Here is a 15,031-nt window from a genome sequence, read left to right on the forward strand (position 1 = left end):
ATGTAATCCATGGACACCAGTGAAGATCACAAATCATTGAAGAAAAAAGGTTCAGAGCACTGTCTAGTGGGGTCTAGATCAGTGTTTTTCAACGAGTGTGCCGCGGCACACTAGTGTGCCGTGGGAGATGGTCAAGTGTGCCATGGGAAATTGCCCTCATTCACTGATCTAAAAACATTTTCCATCTCCAGGATTTCAGCTCTGTGTTCATCAGGCCCTGATAAAACACTGAGTAGTTAGGAATATAAAAGATCTTAAAATGACTTTTTCTTTGTGTTTATTTAATTCTATTAAAGAAATTTTGATAAGAATGCAGGTACTGCGATTTAGCTGTAGCCATAACTGTGTAATGAAAAGTCCCGCCCCTTTAACTGTCTCCGCCAATCATTCTTGAAGGCTTAATCACACGTCATCAGTCTGACCAATCAGAAGTGGTTAAAGTCTTCACTTCCTTGTTCTTAATTCTGCTGATAAAGTCGCTCAGTTCCAACAAAAATACCGTTCATCTCTTAGAAAAAAACAGTCGCAACAACGGGGGGCGGTCAATACAGACCATGAATTTCTGCTTTTTTTTTTTTTTTTTGGATGCTGGTGTGCCGCGGGATTTTTGTCAGGGTTAAAGTGTGCCGTGGCTCAAAAAAGGTTGAAAAACACTGGTCTAGATGACCCAGCTCCCAATGTTAAAGTGCCTAGGATAGCACAAGGGGTATATTTGAAATGGTCATATCTTTTCATTCATTTAGGTTTGTGGTTCCTAAACAGACCATGTTAAGCCTGTTTGATTGGACTGACTGAGACATGATGCTCACCGCATCTGAAACTCTTGTGATTGGTTTACCAACGATGTTTGTGGTCATAGCAGGTGAACAGTTCAGTATCATGACAGACTTCCTGAAAAGGGCAAAGATCAACAACACTTTTTCCAAGATGTTCTTGTTTGTCGGATGCCCAGAAGTCAGGGAGAACACAGGAAACAATCATGTTTGGCACAAACAGTCACTGGTCTTTATTGGATGCCTCTAACAAACACTCGTGACTGCAGGTTCTACACTGTCATCCTAAAAAATAAACAGAAAGCTGATAGAAAGCTGAAGAATGATACAATGGAGATATGATTTGTTTGGCTGAAAAGGAAAGAATATTCTATAGTTTAGATCAGTGGTTCCCAAACTTTTTCTGCAGGGCCCCCCTTTCTGAAGATTAGAATATTTTCGAACCCCCCCACACTGACACAAACATACAAATCCTTTGTTTCTAAACTCCACTGGACTTTACTTAACATTGTAAGTCACACAAAATGGCAACTTCTGCCTGAAAAAAACTAAAAAAACAAAACAAATCCCCTTCACAATTTTTAAAAGTGACACTGCATCATGTATCATAAAATTTTACCATGTAATGGTGTTCATGGCTTTCAACACATCTTCTTATAAACTCCATTTCTGCATGAAAGTGGCCTTTTACACTTTACCAGCTCTCTGAAGAAAATAACAAAATCCTGAACATTTAACTCTGCAAAAACTGCACCTTTAATGTCCACATCTTTTCAGTGACTGGTGTGGGCTTGCTTCAAGCCGTAGCCTTGCCGCGCCCCCCCTGCAATACCTCCACACCCACGCCCCCTCAGTTTGGGAACCACTGGTTTAGATCATGAAATGTAAAGCTTTTTGTGTTCATGCTGGTGCTCCACCCGATCCAATTGACAGAGAGAATGCACAGTTAGGATCGCCATCCATCTTCTATATTTGCTTCATCCACGTTGGGGTCATGGTGTTGCTGGAGCCTATCCCAGCCACTGTTGGGTGAAGGCAGGATACTCTCTGGTTTGGTCACCAGCCAGTCGGGATTTGAACCAGAGTCTTCTCGCTGAGAGGGACGAGTGCTGACCACTACACCACTGTGCATACCTACAATTTGAATTTCCAAATGTCAAATACAAACTGGAAGTCCCACCAAACATGTTCTCTTTAAAGATCAAATTTATTCAGTCTTGAAATGTTTTTGCTTCATAAACTGTTTTTGAACTTCAGACACAAATTTTCAAGCACTGAACTGTTGTGAGCTGCAGTGATGGGTCTTCACGGGCAGTTGTGTTTGGCGTGCAGCATTTCATCCAGGAGGCTGTTGCAGGGCACCTCCCCCCTCAGGTGTCTGCAGTACAGGTACTCCTCAGCCAGACAGCTGAGAGGACGTAACTCTGACAGGAACTCTAGCAGGTGAGCCAAACGGTTCGGAAGCTGGGGGCAGGCGGTCCTCGTGTACTCCAGCAGGGCTCCACCAACCTGCAGCTTCACCTTCTCGATGAAACCGGGGTCTTCAAGCTCCTTTGCAGCTGTGAGGGGGGATGGAGAGGCAGAAGGAAACAGCTACAATAATTATTGGGGGGAAAAAGTTCAGGGAAAACCTCTGGGAATTTATAGAAGTTTTCTATTCTGGAAAGGGAGGTTATCACAGGCGTTTTGATCCAAGAAGAGAAAAATAAAAGTCTGCGTCTCCTGAAAGAGCTGAAACTGGCAGCTGGGAGTGCCTCATTGCCTCACTGAGAAGGCTGGCCCTGCCACCCAGGGTAGAAAATGGATGGATTCAATTGTAAACAGCCGTAATCAATGATTCCTTTAATAAATTCAAAATTTCGTGCATGAGTGTCTGCTACTAAACTTACTTGTAAGCCTACTTTCTACTGTGAGCTGTGGTCTCAAATATAAAGAAAACATTGTCCTTAAACCCAGTTGGAGGATAATTTTTACCGTTTCTGATGTAATCTGAGATGAATCACTGTTGTTCTGTAACTATTTAGTAACGGTTTATGTTTTTCAAGCACTTTCATGAAGCATCAGAGGAAAAGAATAGCCCATCCAGATCAAAAGATTGTTTGAGTCAACAAAGGATTTGCAAAACTCGTCACAAACCTGGATTGAAAAGGATCAGATACTTGATGGAGGCCAATTCTTGATGGTCCACCTTTAGGATGTGAAGCTTTTCAACAAGCGCCTGCCCTCTTTGAGACAGATCAAACAAAGACGGACCAGGAGGGTGGTCTGTGCAGGGCAGCTCAACCTAAAACAACACAAATACGCACCCAAACAAAACTACAATAATTCAACCTTTCTTACCAAAATGTGCAACTTGTATTTAAAAAAAATCTGACTTGCTAGAGAAAATAGATGAAAGCACAAGTGTGGATGTTTTTGTGGTGAGTGGCCCACCTCATGGTCTCCAATAAGGAGAAGACTGGCCTGTCTGTCATACAGAATTTGTCCAGAGATGATGTCCAGGGCCAACAGTTCACTCCAGCAGTGATGCAGAAGCTTCATCTGGTCACTGATCTTCAGTGTAAGAGCACAACAGTAAGACAGTAACGGAAGACATTAAAACACAGGTTTATTTAAAGAATTGCCTTTATAACATTTTTTAAAAAACAATCATGATGCCAGTGAAGACCAGAGGTAGAGCTTATATTTGCAAAATACTGTTACTTCCATCCATCTATTTTCTGAACCCAATAAATCATTTTTGGGGTCAAGGGGTTGCTGGAGCTTATCCCAGCTACTGGGTGAAGGCAGGGTTCAACCAAAATTTGCCACTCTGTTGCAGGGTCACACTCACGTGCACACTTAGAGACAATTTAGAGCACAAGTGTCAAACACCAGGCCTTGAATCCCTGATCCAGTGAATCCGTACAAGTAGGGCTGAGTTTCTGGAAAACCAGCAGGATGCCGACACTTTGAGGCCTGGAGTCTGAGACCTCTGATTTAGAGTCATCAATTAACCTCTGAAGCATGTCTTTGGACTGTGGGAAGAAGCTAAAGTCCCCAGAGAAACCCCACACATGCACGGAGAGAACATGCAAACTCCACACAGGAAGGTCCCGGCCACGATTCTAACCTTTTCGTTATGAGGTGGGAACACCAGCCACTACGCCAACCTGCCGCTCATGCAGTTCATTATAAAATGATTAGCAGCTCCTGTTTCCCTGATGTGAGCTGTGTCAGTCATACTGCATGATCACACTGTCTCGCACCTAGTCATTCATGGTCACTGTTACAGCTCAATGCATGCCCACCATTTTAACTTATAGATGCATGCCAACAGGGTCCACATCATCTCAGAGGATTTTTAACAAGGACAACCAAATACTGGACCCAGAGAACTCTGAGATTCTTTAAAATGTGTCATTTTCAGTGCAGGTTGCCTCTAATGTCAAAGAATTTCACCCGTAGAAGATCACTTCTGTCAGATCCAGGAATCATTTTACCTTCAAAGGATCATTTTGTTCCCGGAGGTTTTAATCAGTCAGCAGATCTTACCTGAAGCTGCTTAAACAAGGCGGACATGCGTGCCCACTCCACGATGGCGTGCAGCAGCAGGTCCACCATGGCATACACCTGTTTGAAGGTGCTGCGGTACGAGCAGCAGCCGGTCAACTCCTGCTGAAAATGAACATCCGTGTTTCTTTGTAGCTGGAGCTCGTCTGGATCGTAAAGCAGAAACTCCATCACCAGTGGAGGCATTCTAGGATCCTGTGTAAATCTGAGTTTGGAGCACGGGTCACAGGGCTCCATTAGGGTCACTGCATCAACAACTGCTGAACCTGCATATGTGTTGCTGTACATGGACTTGATGGTCCAGCTGGAAGCAGAACTGCATAAGTTCTGGATGGCACCAGTGGGGCCGAAGGACTGAAGCGAGGGCGTTGATAACTTTTGGATGGTAACTGTGTTTAGGCTCTCTGTAAAGGTAAAATCTCCATTTTGGATCCATGAGGCCACAGGAGTGCCGCTCTCGGTTCTGAATCTGTGAGCTCGTATGTAAGCCTCTCTTTGCTGCTGCTTGAGGGCCCGGTCACGCTTGTACGTGGGGCCAAATTTGTTTCTACCGCCTCTCATTCGATCTGCACGAACAGCTGGAGAGAAAAGAAAAAGCCAGTAACATTTTTAACAAGTAATGTACATTTTATTTTGAAGAGCAAAGAAAATCTCAGGGCCAGATCAGATGCCAAGAATAACTCCAAAGGAATAGACAGATAAAGCTTTGGGTGTTCTTTAAAGACGCAGCATTCCAGTAAAAAACTGTGACACTGAACACTAATTTAATCACATGCAGCTTTCCACAAGACCGGATGGAGTTTGCACTCATGCCTGGTACCTGCTGTTCATTGTTTTTAAGTCTCTCGTTCGCTTTTTTTAAAGGTAAATTCAATGATGCAGCAAATCTTCCGTGAAAAATATCCTTCTAAAATCAAGATAAAAAAAAGGAGAATTGAAGATGTTTTCACTTTATTTTAATTAAAATAAATTCTGCCAATGGAACTAATAACTTTTATTTTGGTACAATTTCTTTAAAAAAAAAGTTGTGATGTCCTGCTCTTAAAAGAAAAACTGTCATCTTGAAATCAGCACTAAAATCATATTTTGGTATTTTGTTCTGTTAATTCAAAATTTTATGTGTTGAATTAGGTGTGTAGCTCAAAAGTGTTACATCTTTAAAGTCTGTCTGTATGTTTATACCCCCCCCCCAAAAAAAATACAATTACAACACAACACCATAGATCATTAGCATCTTAAAATAAAACTGAGATTACACATTAAAACAGAAACTTAAAAATTATCAGTCAAAGAAAACTTTTCAGGTTTAATCAATCAAGTCTGTTTCCTAAAATAAAACCATTTATTGTTCACAAATAAAACCTTTGCTTAAAATTATTATTGAAATAAAAAAACATGCTTTATTAAATAAGATGTTTTCAAGATCAGATGACTAAACAAGATATTTAAGATTTATCGTATCAAAAGAAGTTGTCGTGTCTCACTGAACAGTCACTTAAGCTTTGTTTTATATCAAGTGTGATAATATATTTAAACTAGAAACTTGACAAAAATACTTGGTGAAGATTTCCATTTTTTTCTAAACATGTTAAGTGTTACCCCTTAATTGGAGAAGTAACACGGTTCCTTAGAACAATACGATGACATTAAAATTCTTGTCTTTACAAAGTCAGTGAGAAAACAGCTTTACATGGGTTTTGTCATCATATGGGACCTCTCATGATCAAATTTCCTGACTCTTACCTTCAATGCGCATCCCAACATGGAGGCACTTCTGAAATCTGCAGAATGGACAGCGCTTTCTCTGAGCTTTATCGATCCTGCACTGCTGCTTGTCCACGCAGGCGTAGATCTTGTTGTTCTGGACAGTTCTTTTAAAAAATCCCTGCAGACGTTTAGAAAAACCCCAAATGATCAGCTTTAGCAAAGGTTTAGCATTTCTTTTCTTCTGTTGCACCACAGCTGTGTATTTTCACCTTGCAGCTTTCACAGGTGAGCAGTCCGTAGTGGTACCCAGATACTTTGTCTCCGCAAACTGGGCACAGCTCCTCCAAGTCCACCTCACAACCAAACTCCATTCTACACAGCAGAGCAGAAACAGACACACAAGGAATCAAACTCTGTATTTAAATGGATCCCAAACAAAGTCAAGCTGAGGAACGGAAGAATCCTACCTGCTAAATCTGTGCTGACAAAGCCGAGAGACTGAAATCAAAGCTGGTGGGGTTTTTTTATGTGTCCATCCCACAGGTCAGATGTGACTCGTGTCATTAGATCGTCCCTGCAGAGGAGGGACACCTACTGTCCATGCTGTTTAGGCTCCAGCCAACTATTAGATCTTTCCAGCTAAATGAGCATTTATGTCCTCACCCACCTCATCTCCGTGTAACAGGACACGGGACTGCACTTCACTGTCCTTTAGAACACTTGAGGACATTTACAAACATTGTATTTGAACAAAATTACGCACATTTCATCAAAAGAATTGATAACTCATAAAAGTGACAAAAGGTATTTAAAGTTCAGACTTAAATGTATTAGAAGCTGAAGAGAATGACGATTTTTTTAGGTTTAATTGATGTTCTTTTCCCCTCTGCCCACCAATGTCACCAAAGTTGCTTATGAGTGCATGTTTTTTGGTTGTCATGGTCAGATCTACTGTACTTATTTTAGAAACACTTCACCACACTGACAACTGGGGGCCAAGAAGACATGATTTCAGAATACTGAACAAACTGGAATAGGATTGTGTCTGAGGTCTCTTTTCGTCCATTTAAACCTCTTCTGCTAGTTGATAATTCTTTATATTGAGGGATGTTTCCTCTTAACCCTTGTGCTATCTTAGATGTCCCCACCCTTGCATTGACGTGTTCTCCCTACCATGACAAAGGTGGATAAAGGTGGAAAGATTTCATGTAATCCATGGACACCAGTGAAGATCACAAATCATTGAAGAAAAAAGGTTCAGCGCACTGTCTAGTGGGTCTAGATGACCCAACTCCCAATGTTAAAGTGCCTAGGATAGCACAAGGGTTAACCAGTCTGGTTTCAATGGGGGATACTACATTATGGACAATTTCCCATTCCCATTGAAAGAAAACCAAAAACATGTACACTCTGGTTTTATGGATCTTTCCGTGTGTATTGCTCTGTTGCTATGCGTGGTTGGACCCAACAGAGCTCCCACAGTTTGGGGTTTTGTTTCTGTTTCTAACTTCCTCTGGGTTTTTTGCAGGTCAGCTGTCACTCCTCCTGAATGTTTCCTCCCTCCTCCACCTGTGGGGGAGTGCACAGGTGCCTGCACTTTCTAATCAAGGCTATTTAAGTTGCAGTCTCGCAGTCCTCTGTGTCAGTGCAGCCCTGTTAATTCATAGTGAGTTTTAACCAGTGTTTCGAGAGACGGTCAGGTGTGCCGCAGGAAATTACAAATTTTCCCTGATTTAAAAACATTTATCATCATCAGAACATCAGCTCTATGTTTATCACAATAGCCTGAGGTTTCACACTGAGTAGTTTACGGACAGCTTTGTGCACCGGCCAATGGTTAGGTTAGCATAGGTGTGTCATGTAGAGCTGTGACATGTTGGATTTTTGATCACCGCTGTGATGAACCAGACCCCCCCCCAAAAAAACCCCCAAAAAGAACCCACAAAATCCCCCGGCGGCCGATTCACAAATGAATACAATTACAACGCAGTATTCTTCATGAACAAATAACTGTAACAAGGAACTACTACCTAACTAATGAACTAACTATATAGGTGTTGAAGAATGACTGTGTGTGTGTGTGTGTGTCAGCACGCTGTGTGTGTAGGAGGAAGGAGCATACACAGGTGTGTTGGGGGTGCGTGTTGATTCTTCTGCAGCGGACCGCTCTCCAGCTGCAAGCGAGTTTCACCTGTGCTCTCTGGTACAGACATCTTCTCAGAATATTATATATTTCCCAGTATTAAACAGACTGCAGATACTTTGTCACCTTTCCGGTAGCCATTAAGCCTGACACCCATGAAGAACGCGGGGCAGGAGGCTACGCCTTTGTTTATACAGACACGTAACGTTGCGATGCACAGATCGGATACAGGCCTCATTCATATGTGGTAATGAATCGGATACGAATCGGTTATGTGCATTTGCGTGTGCCATGTTAGCAGACAAATCGGATATTCTCCAGTAAATGCGAGTCGTACGTCAGTGACGTCAACTCAGGACACCACCAAGTGAGATTACATGACTTATTAAAGTGCTTTTGTGCGCTGATTTTGCTGTCAGCGTGTTACCTTTCAGCCTCAGCCGTAGTCGGAAACCGCTGTTATTTAATGAAGCGGGACACCGTTGCTCTGGAACAGGCTAGAAGCCATTTATTTCTTTGCTTGTGTTGCGGAGTGGGGGCGTGTATGATGGGGACCGCGCGTGCTGTGTGTGTGTGTAAGGAGAGGAGAGGGGATGTGAGGGAGGAGCGGGAGAGTGTGACGGGGAACCGTAATAAAAAGGTGTCTCCCCCAAAAGGACTGTTTTACTGTTTTGGAGTCTTTCTTAACCCGCTCTGGAAGCTGAGGGTTCCGAATAGGAAAGTGAAGCAGCGACGGAGGGAGGCGTTGCCTTGGGCGCCCAAGGCAACGCCTCCCTCCGTCGCTGCGTTGCCTCCATGACAACCGCAGTCACACAAAAGTCCGAAGGAGGTCCGCGGAAGGCGGAAATGCTGCTATGTAGTCCTCAGAACGTCTATGTTTGATAGTTTCAGTATTGTATAGTGTAATTGTAAAAATCGGATACGGGTCACTTTTAAAAGATGATGTAAGCAGGTCGTCAAAAAAATCGGATATAGACATCAAGACCTGCAGTGTAAATGCAGCCTAACAGTGCGCGTTCATGTTCTGAATACGAGACAGACCCAGATGCTGGAACTCGGAATGTCGACACAGGTAAGTGGAGTGGTAAGTATGGAATTTATTTTCCGGTTAGTCGTGAAGATGATGTCGCTTAAACTAGAGCAGACTAGACCAGGCTTAGTCACCATAAGGGGCAACGAACTGGCGTTGAATACTGGAGCTGGGTCTCCTTATGTAGAGCAGAGGCTTGATGAGTGGTCACAGCTGGTGGAGTAAGGAGCAGAGAGGGGAGGGGGAGGATATCTGACAGAGGCACCATGACAGCGCGTTCATGTTTGGTGTCAAGGAGTGAAGGAGAACAGTAATAAAAAATCCTCTGGCGGGTGGCCGCGTTGTGCCCTCAAGAACAGCTTGTAATGGAAATGAATACAATGGAAATTAATAATTAGACGGCAGTAAATTTGTCGTATTTCCTCGGGAGACGGAAACTTCTGTAGAATGAGGATGTGTATGTGCTGGTAAAACCGCTGTGTGGGTGTAAGTAGAGGGAGCACGTGCAGCGTAGAGGGTGTGAGAGGCGCGGTGCAGGGAGTGAAGGAGAGCAGTAATAAAAGGTTTCCCCAGAAACCCTTGTTCTGAACACAGGTCTAGCAGAAATGGTAAATTATCAGCAAAGATGAATGTGTTTAATGTGTTTATTATAGTTCCAATTATGCACCATATGCAGAACTTTCAAAAAAAGAAAACTTTAAAAAAAAAGTGCACAGTGATGACCTCACCATGAGATGTGGTGTGTCATGTAACTGTTTTGGTTTTACTAAAGAACTAAGACACCAAATTAAACAATATCTGCATCAAGACTTTCTTTTGGCCTCAATTTCACTGTTTTATCTATTCAGTGAAATGTAATAATTCTTTACTGTCCAAATAATTTATAAGTTCAGAATTTAGACTTTCTCATGAATTAAGGAATGAAAGTTGGATCTCTACAAGTCTGAGTGAAAACTCCTTTTCTGCAGTTTAACACATTGAGCTACAGTTTCATCTGTTTGGGCTATCAACCTTTGAGTGAACCTTTCAAAGTTTTCTTTTATTTCAGTAATATTGGTGTCATGTAATACAGACTCTACGTCTTTCCATTACAGATACATGATCCTGCCCTGTAGTAGTTTATTTGAGCTCAGACTTGTTCTCTGCATGTCTGGATCCTGGGGAACGGCTGCAGACAGCAATCTTTGAGGCTTACCTGAAACAGCCATATACAGGAGAACCATTGCTGGTACTATGGCCCACTGGTAATGTGGCTGCAGACAGGTGTCAGCCTTCTTTACTGTTTATGAGCACAGTCGTTTCCCTGTGCGCTGCCTGTCATCAGAGCAGGGGTTTATTAATGATGCTGCCCAGCAGCCGCACCTCAGGTTTTTCTTCAAGTTCAACATGACGCCATGACTTCCAGTGATCTCAGGAGAGGAAAAGAAGGAGTTCTTTATAAAGAAATAAACAAATGAAAATTCTGAGTCAGGGAGAGCTCATATTACAGGTCACAAGAGGGCCTCAGTGACAGTTCTACAAGCCCTGCACTCCAGTGTTTAGTTTATGAAGCACAGCAGTGTTTGCTTTTGATGCTTTTATTTTATAAAACTACACCAATACACCCAGTTGACATGCCTTCAGAGTTGAATATAAAGAGTCTTCTCTGTAGACAAGTTTCAGCACCTGAAATCATACTGTGAAAAAATAAACATTTATTTTTTAAACTCCATAAAAACGTGATTTTAGTGAATGCTCTCTCAGCGCTGAAAGGACATTGTTGAAAAGACCACAGAGTTCAAGGAGATATCCAAAAACAACTATAAATCCACAACTGAGAGGCTGGGAAATAAGGGAGTCATTGTGCAACCGTGCAGTCCAGGTTAAGATGCTGCAGTGAGACGTACCACACAATCTCAGGCAAGGAACACAGACAAACCTTCACAGAACTGTGACTGTTCACGGTATTGCATCTACAAGCCGTTTAGTTTTGTTGATACTTATTGTGTTTTGGGTATTTTGCTAACTTGCAGAATCAAATGTTTATCTCTGAGGTCAAACATGTCTGATTCCATCATGGGATCAGATTAGAGGCGAGGATAAACGGAGGATATAGGTTTAAATGTTTTTACACACTTACAATAGCATTTATAACACATAAACAAATAAAGGTTTGGGAAAGTGAAGTGTTTGCAGGTAATCTTAGAGTTTGTGATAATTTTTTATTTACACAAAATGTGTTCAATTATTTAACTTTTTAAAAAAAGTAAGATTCTGTGGTCTAAATATATAAATCAAAGACATTAAGAATATATGTTCATTGTCTTTCATTTACATGCAAAGGTTACTATAAATACAGTAGAGGAAATATGTATTTGATCCCTGCTGATTTTGTAGGTTTGCCCTCTTTAAAAGTAACTGACAGTCTGCCATCATGATGGTACGGTCATTTGAACAGTAAGAGAGAGAAAATTACAAAGAAAATGAAGAAATCCACTGTAAAGAATTTATATACATTTATTTGCATTTTAATTATAAATTCAGGTTCTTGAACCCTTTTACTTTGTCGCCAAACCCTTATTAGCAGCACAGAGGTCAGACGTTTCTCGTAGTTGATGAGCAGGTTTCAGGAGGAATTTTCCTCCACTCGCTTCTTTAAAAATCACTTCTAAATCATTCATATTTGGTGGCTGTTGCTTAGCAACTCTGAACTAACTTCTGCTCTCTCCATGGGTTTTCTATGGGATTGAGGTCCGGAGACTGATTGGACCACTCAAAGACCTTGATATGCTTCTTCTTCTCCAGGTTGTCTTGGCTGATTGTTTTGGTTCATGATCCTGTTGGAAGAACCATCCATCACCCCTTTTGAGCCTCCTAGTGGAGGGACGGAGGTTCTCACTCAGGATGAGACGGTACATGGCTCCGCCCATCCTCCCATCCACACGATGAAGTAGTCTTGTACAGAAAAACACCCTCAAATCATAATGTTTCCACCTCCATGCTTGACAGTTAGGAGGGTGTTCTTGGGATCATCTGCATTTCTGTTCCTCCAAACATGACGGGTTGAGATCAGATCTGGTTTGAAGCCCCAGGCCTAAAGGTGGATTGATGGTCATGTTGCACCAACAGTTGTCCCCTTAACCTCCAGCTTCTTGCTGATGGTTTTTTAGTCCAGTCCGGTCTTGTGCAGGTCTAAGCTTCTCCTTTAAATCCACTGAAAGCTCTCTCTCTCTCTCTCTCTCTCGTCTCTCCATGTGGGAAAGTCCAACTGCTGGACTGATTCTGTGGACAGGTGTCTGTAATTCAGGTGACAGGTTGATCAGGAGAGTCTAACCGGTCTGTGTGAACCAGAACTCTTAATGGTTACTGGGGGATCAAATACTTGTGTCTGCCAATGAAATGCAAATAGATTTATAAGCATTTTTTAGGTGGATTTCTAGATTTTTTTTGTGATTTTTTTTAGCTCTCACTGTTTAAACCATCAGAACGACAGACTGTCCTTTTGCTTTTTAAGTGGGCAAACCTACAAAATCAGGAAGCGATCAAATACTTCTTATAAATTTTGGTCTGTAATAAATCCAACACATATGCTTATTTTAAAGTAACATTTAAGGTGGGTGAATAACACAGAAACTTTTTTATGAAATAGACTTAAATCTTTTCAAAGTTACGCACCTTCCTACAGGTGTTTGTTGTCTTTCATTTGTACTAAAACTCAACAGTAACACTGGGATTGTCCCTCTAAAGCAAAGGACACCAACTAGTCTCCGTCACTCCGTCACTAGGATAGCACAAGGGTTAAATCAAGAGTGTATATTTTTGCGGGATATAGAGTGTGCGTACTAAAGAGTGCAGTTAAAATTGGCGGGTAGGGCACTGAGAGGACATCTCTTGATTACTCACAGTGATGTTCAAGCACTCCCCCTACCAAGGGTCCTTCACGTCTAATGTGCATTTAAAACCAAGAGGGGAGGGGTCTGTTTCCATACGGCAACTATGGGAGGGGGACCACTGCCAAGTAGCTTCTCTCCCCCAAGATGCATCGCAGGCTAACCCCCCCCATCCCCCTACTGAGTCATTATAGGAGGAAGAGGGTAAGTAAATTGTACCGAATTAATTTGAAGTGAGAATTGGATATTGATTATGCGCAGATTCTCGGCTACTTACAATATATAGCACTGAATATTAACTTTTTTTTTCCGGACCTTAACTACAAGAATTTTTTCTGACTGGACCTCTTTACATTTTAGTTAAAGGCCCCAGGTGTGACGCCTCTGCGCTATGTTTGCTCTTTTTTTTACGATCAAGCTTTGTGTGGCTGCAGGTCATAATGCAGACGCTGCTGACATCTGTCTCAGTCTGCATCTTCCACCTGACTGCCCTCCAAGCCTGAACTGTCTCTGCAGACGAATCTGCCTCCAACCAGCAGCTGTTTGGCAAACAGGTGACTGTTTGTCCTTCAACTGAGGAGAAGAAATGAGTTTATTCCACTCAACTTCACTCACAGTTTAGAGAGAGAATGAGATTTTCTGCGTGGTTACAACCTCTGTCATAAAGATATGATTTATAGTGGAGGTCATGTACTGTTTAGTAAAACCAAATAAAGCTTGTAAATGTATGCGTTTTGACAAACACAAGTGCATTTCTGGTTAAAATGAAATGGCAGATACTTGTATGGCGCTTTTCTACCTTCCTAGAAGGCCAAAAGGGCTTTACAGTCACAAACCCATTCACCCATTCATTGATGGCCGCTCCACTGCCGCCATCCTTCCACCAGATGCAAGGTAGGGTTCAGTGTCTTGCCTTCGACGCTTGGGCAGGCAAGGCCGGAATCAAACCTGCAACCTTAGGATACCGCTGCACCACGGCCGCCCAATAAAGGAGGAGGACGTCAGTGCCGTCTAAAAGGTTATAAGTGTGGGTTTGGTTCATGTCCTTTAATTACACATGAAGACTATAGCGGTAGGCTGCTCGATAAGAAGAAAACTTGCAATATTAGTGATCAATATTGCAATGACCACAAAACCAGCGGCACATGAACTAATAGCAAAACAACCAAAAACATAATTTCCATTTCACTGCAATAGTTTAATTTAAATAGAAGTAAACATAACTTAAATTACATTCCAAATGACCTTCGTCTACATGGGAGGCAAACATCTAACATAAAAGAGCTCCATCTGATTGGTAAACAACGTTAAGGCGTCCTCCGATTGGTCAAATGCTTAAATGGGATTTATTTGATTTGTTAAATACTTCAAACTTCTGATTGTTTTACCACATTTAAGGTAACCATTTATTGCAATTTTCGACATCTTTTGCACTATGCATTTTGCACAGCTTGATATCGCAATAACAATAAACTTGCGATTTATTGTGCAGACCTAAACAGCGGTATTTATCAGAGACTATATGAGAGGAGGACTGCTTTTAAAAAACACACACACACCATGTATGGTGACTGTTCATTTACAGCCCGACCTATTCAAAGAAGCAGCTTCCAAACATCGTTCATACAAATCTCAGACGATACTGTTGCCCTGCTGCAACACTGCAACCATAGTACGGTGGCCCTGAAGTGCAAATCACCAACAGTCACTTGATGCAAAAACATATTAAAGATCACAACAACAATGAAAAAAATAAACAATAAAAAAAACATTGCATATTAGAAATTAAAATTAAAATCCTGGAACAGAAAAACAACTCAAAAAAAGAAACAAAATAAAAATGAAATAGTTCGGAAAACAAAATACATTTTCGGGGGTCAAAATGAAATGTTAAGAAAATGAAACAATAAGAAAACAGTAAAGGCAGGAACTACAGGACATCTCTGACAGGATGTTG

At 41.8% G+C, this 15,031-nt stretch overlaps 1 protein-coding gene across 1 annotated transcript; it reads right to left on the reverse strand.

Moving 5' to 3' along the window:
- Positions 1 to 722: 722 nt before the first annotated feature.
- LOC101158123 (nuclear receptor subfamily 5 group A member 2-like) lies at positions 723 to 6,611 on the reverse strand. The gene is made up of 7 exons (XM_023961153.1): positions 6,500 to 6,611; positions 6,302 to 6,404; positions 6,069 to 6,210; positions 4,308 to 4,903; positions 3,207 to 3,326; positions 2,910 to 3,057; positions 723 to 2,332 (listed from the first exon to the last, which is right to left on the reverse strand). The coding sequence occupies exons 2-7, from the start codon at positions 6,401 to 6,403 to the stop codon at positions 2,079 to 2,081; spliced, it is 1,362 nt and encodes a 453-aa protein (XP_023816921.1). The 5' UTR covers position 6,404; positions 6,500 to 6,611; the 3' UTR covers positions 723 to 2,078.
- Positions 6,612 to 15,031: the final 8,420 nt, after the last annotated feature.

This window comes from Oryzias latipes, chromosome 12 (assembly GCF_002234675.1).
Source record: "Oryzias latipes chromosome 12, ASM223467v1".
NCBI lineage: Eukaryota > Metazoa > Chordata > Actinopteri > Beloniformes > Adrianichthyidae > Oryzias > Oryzias latipes.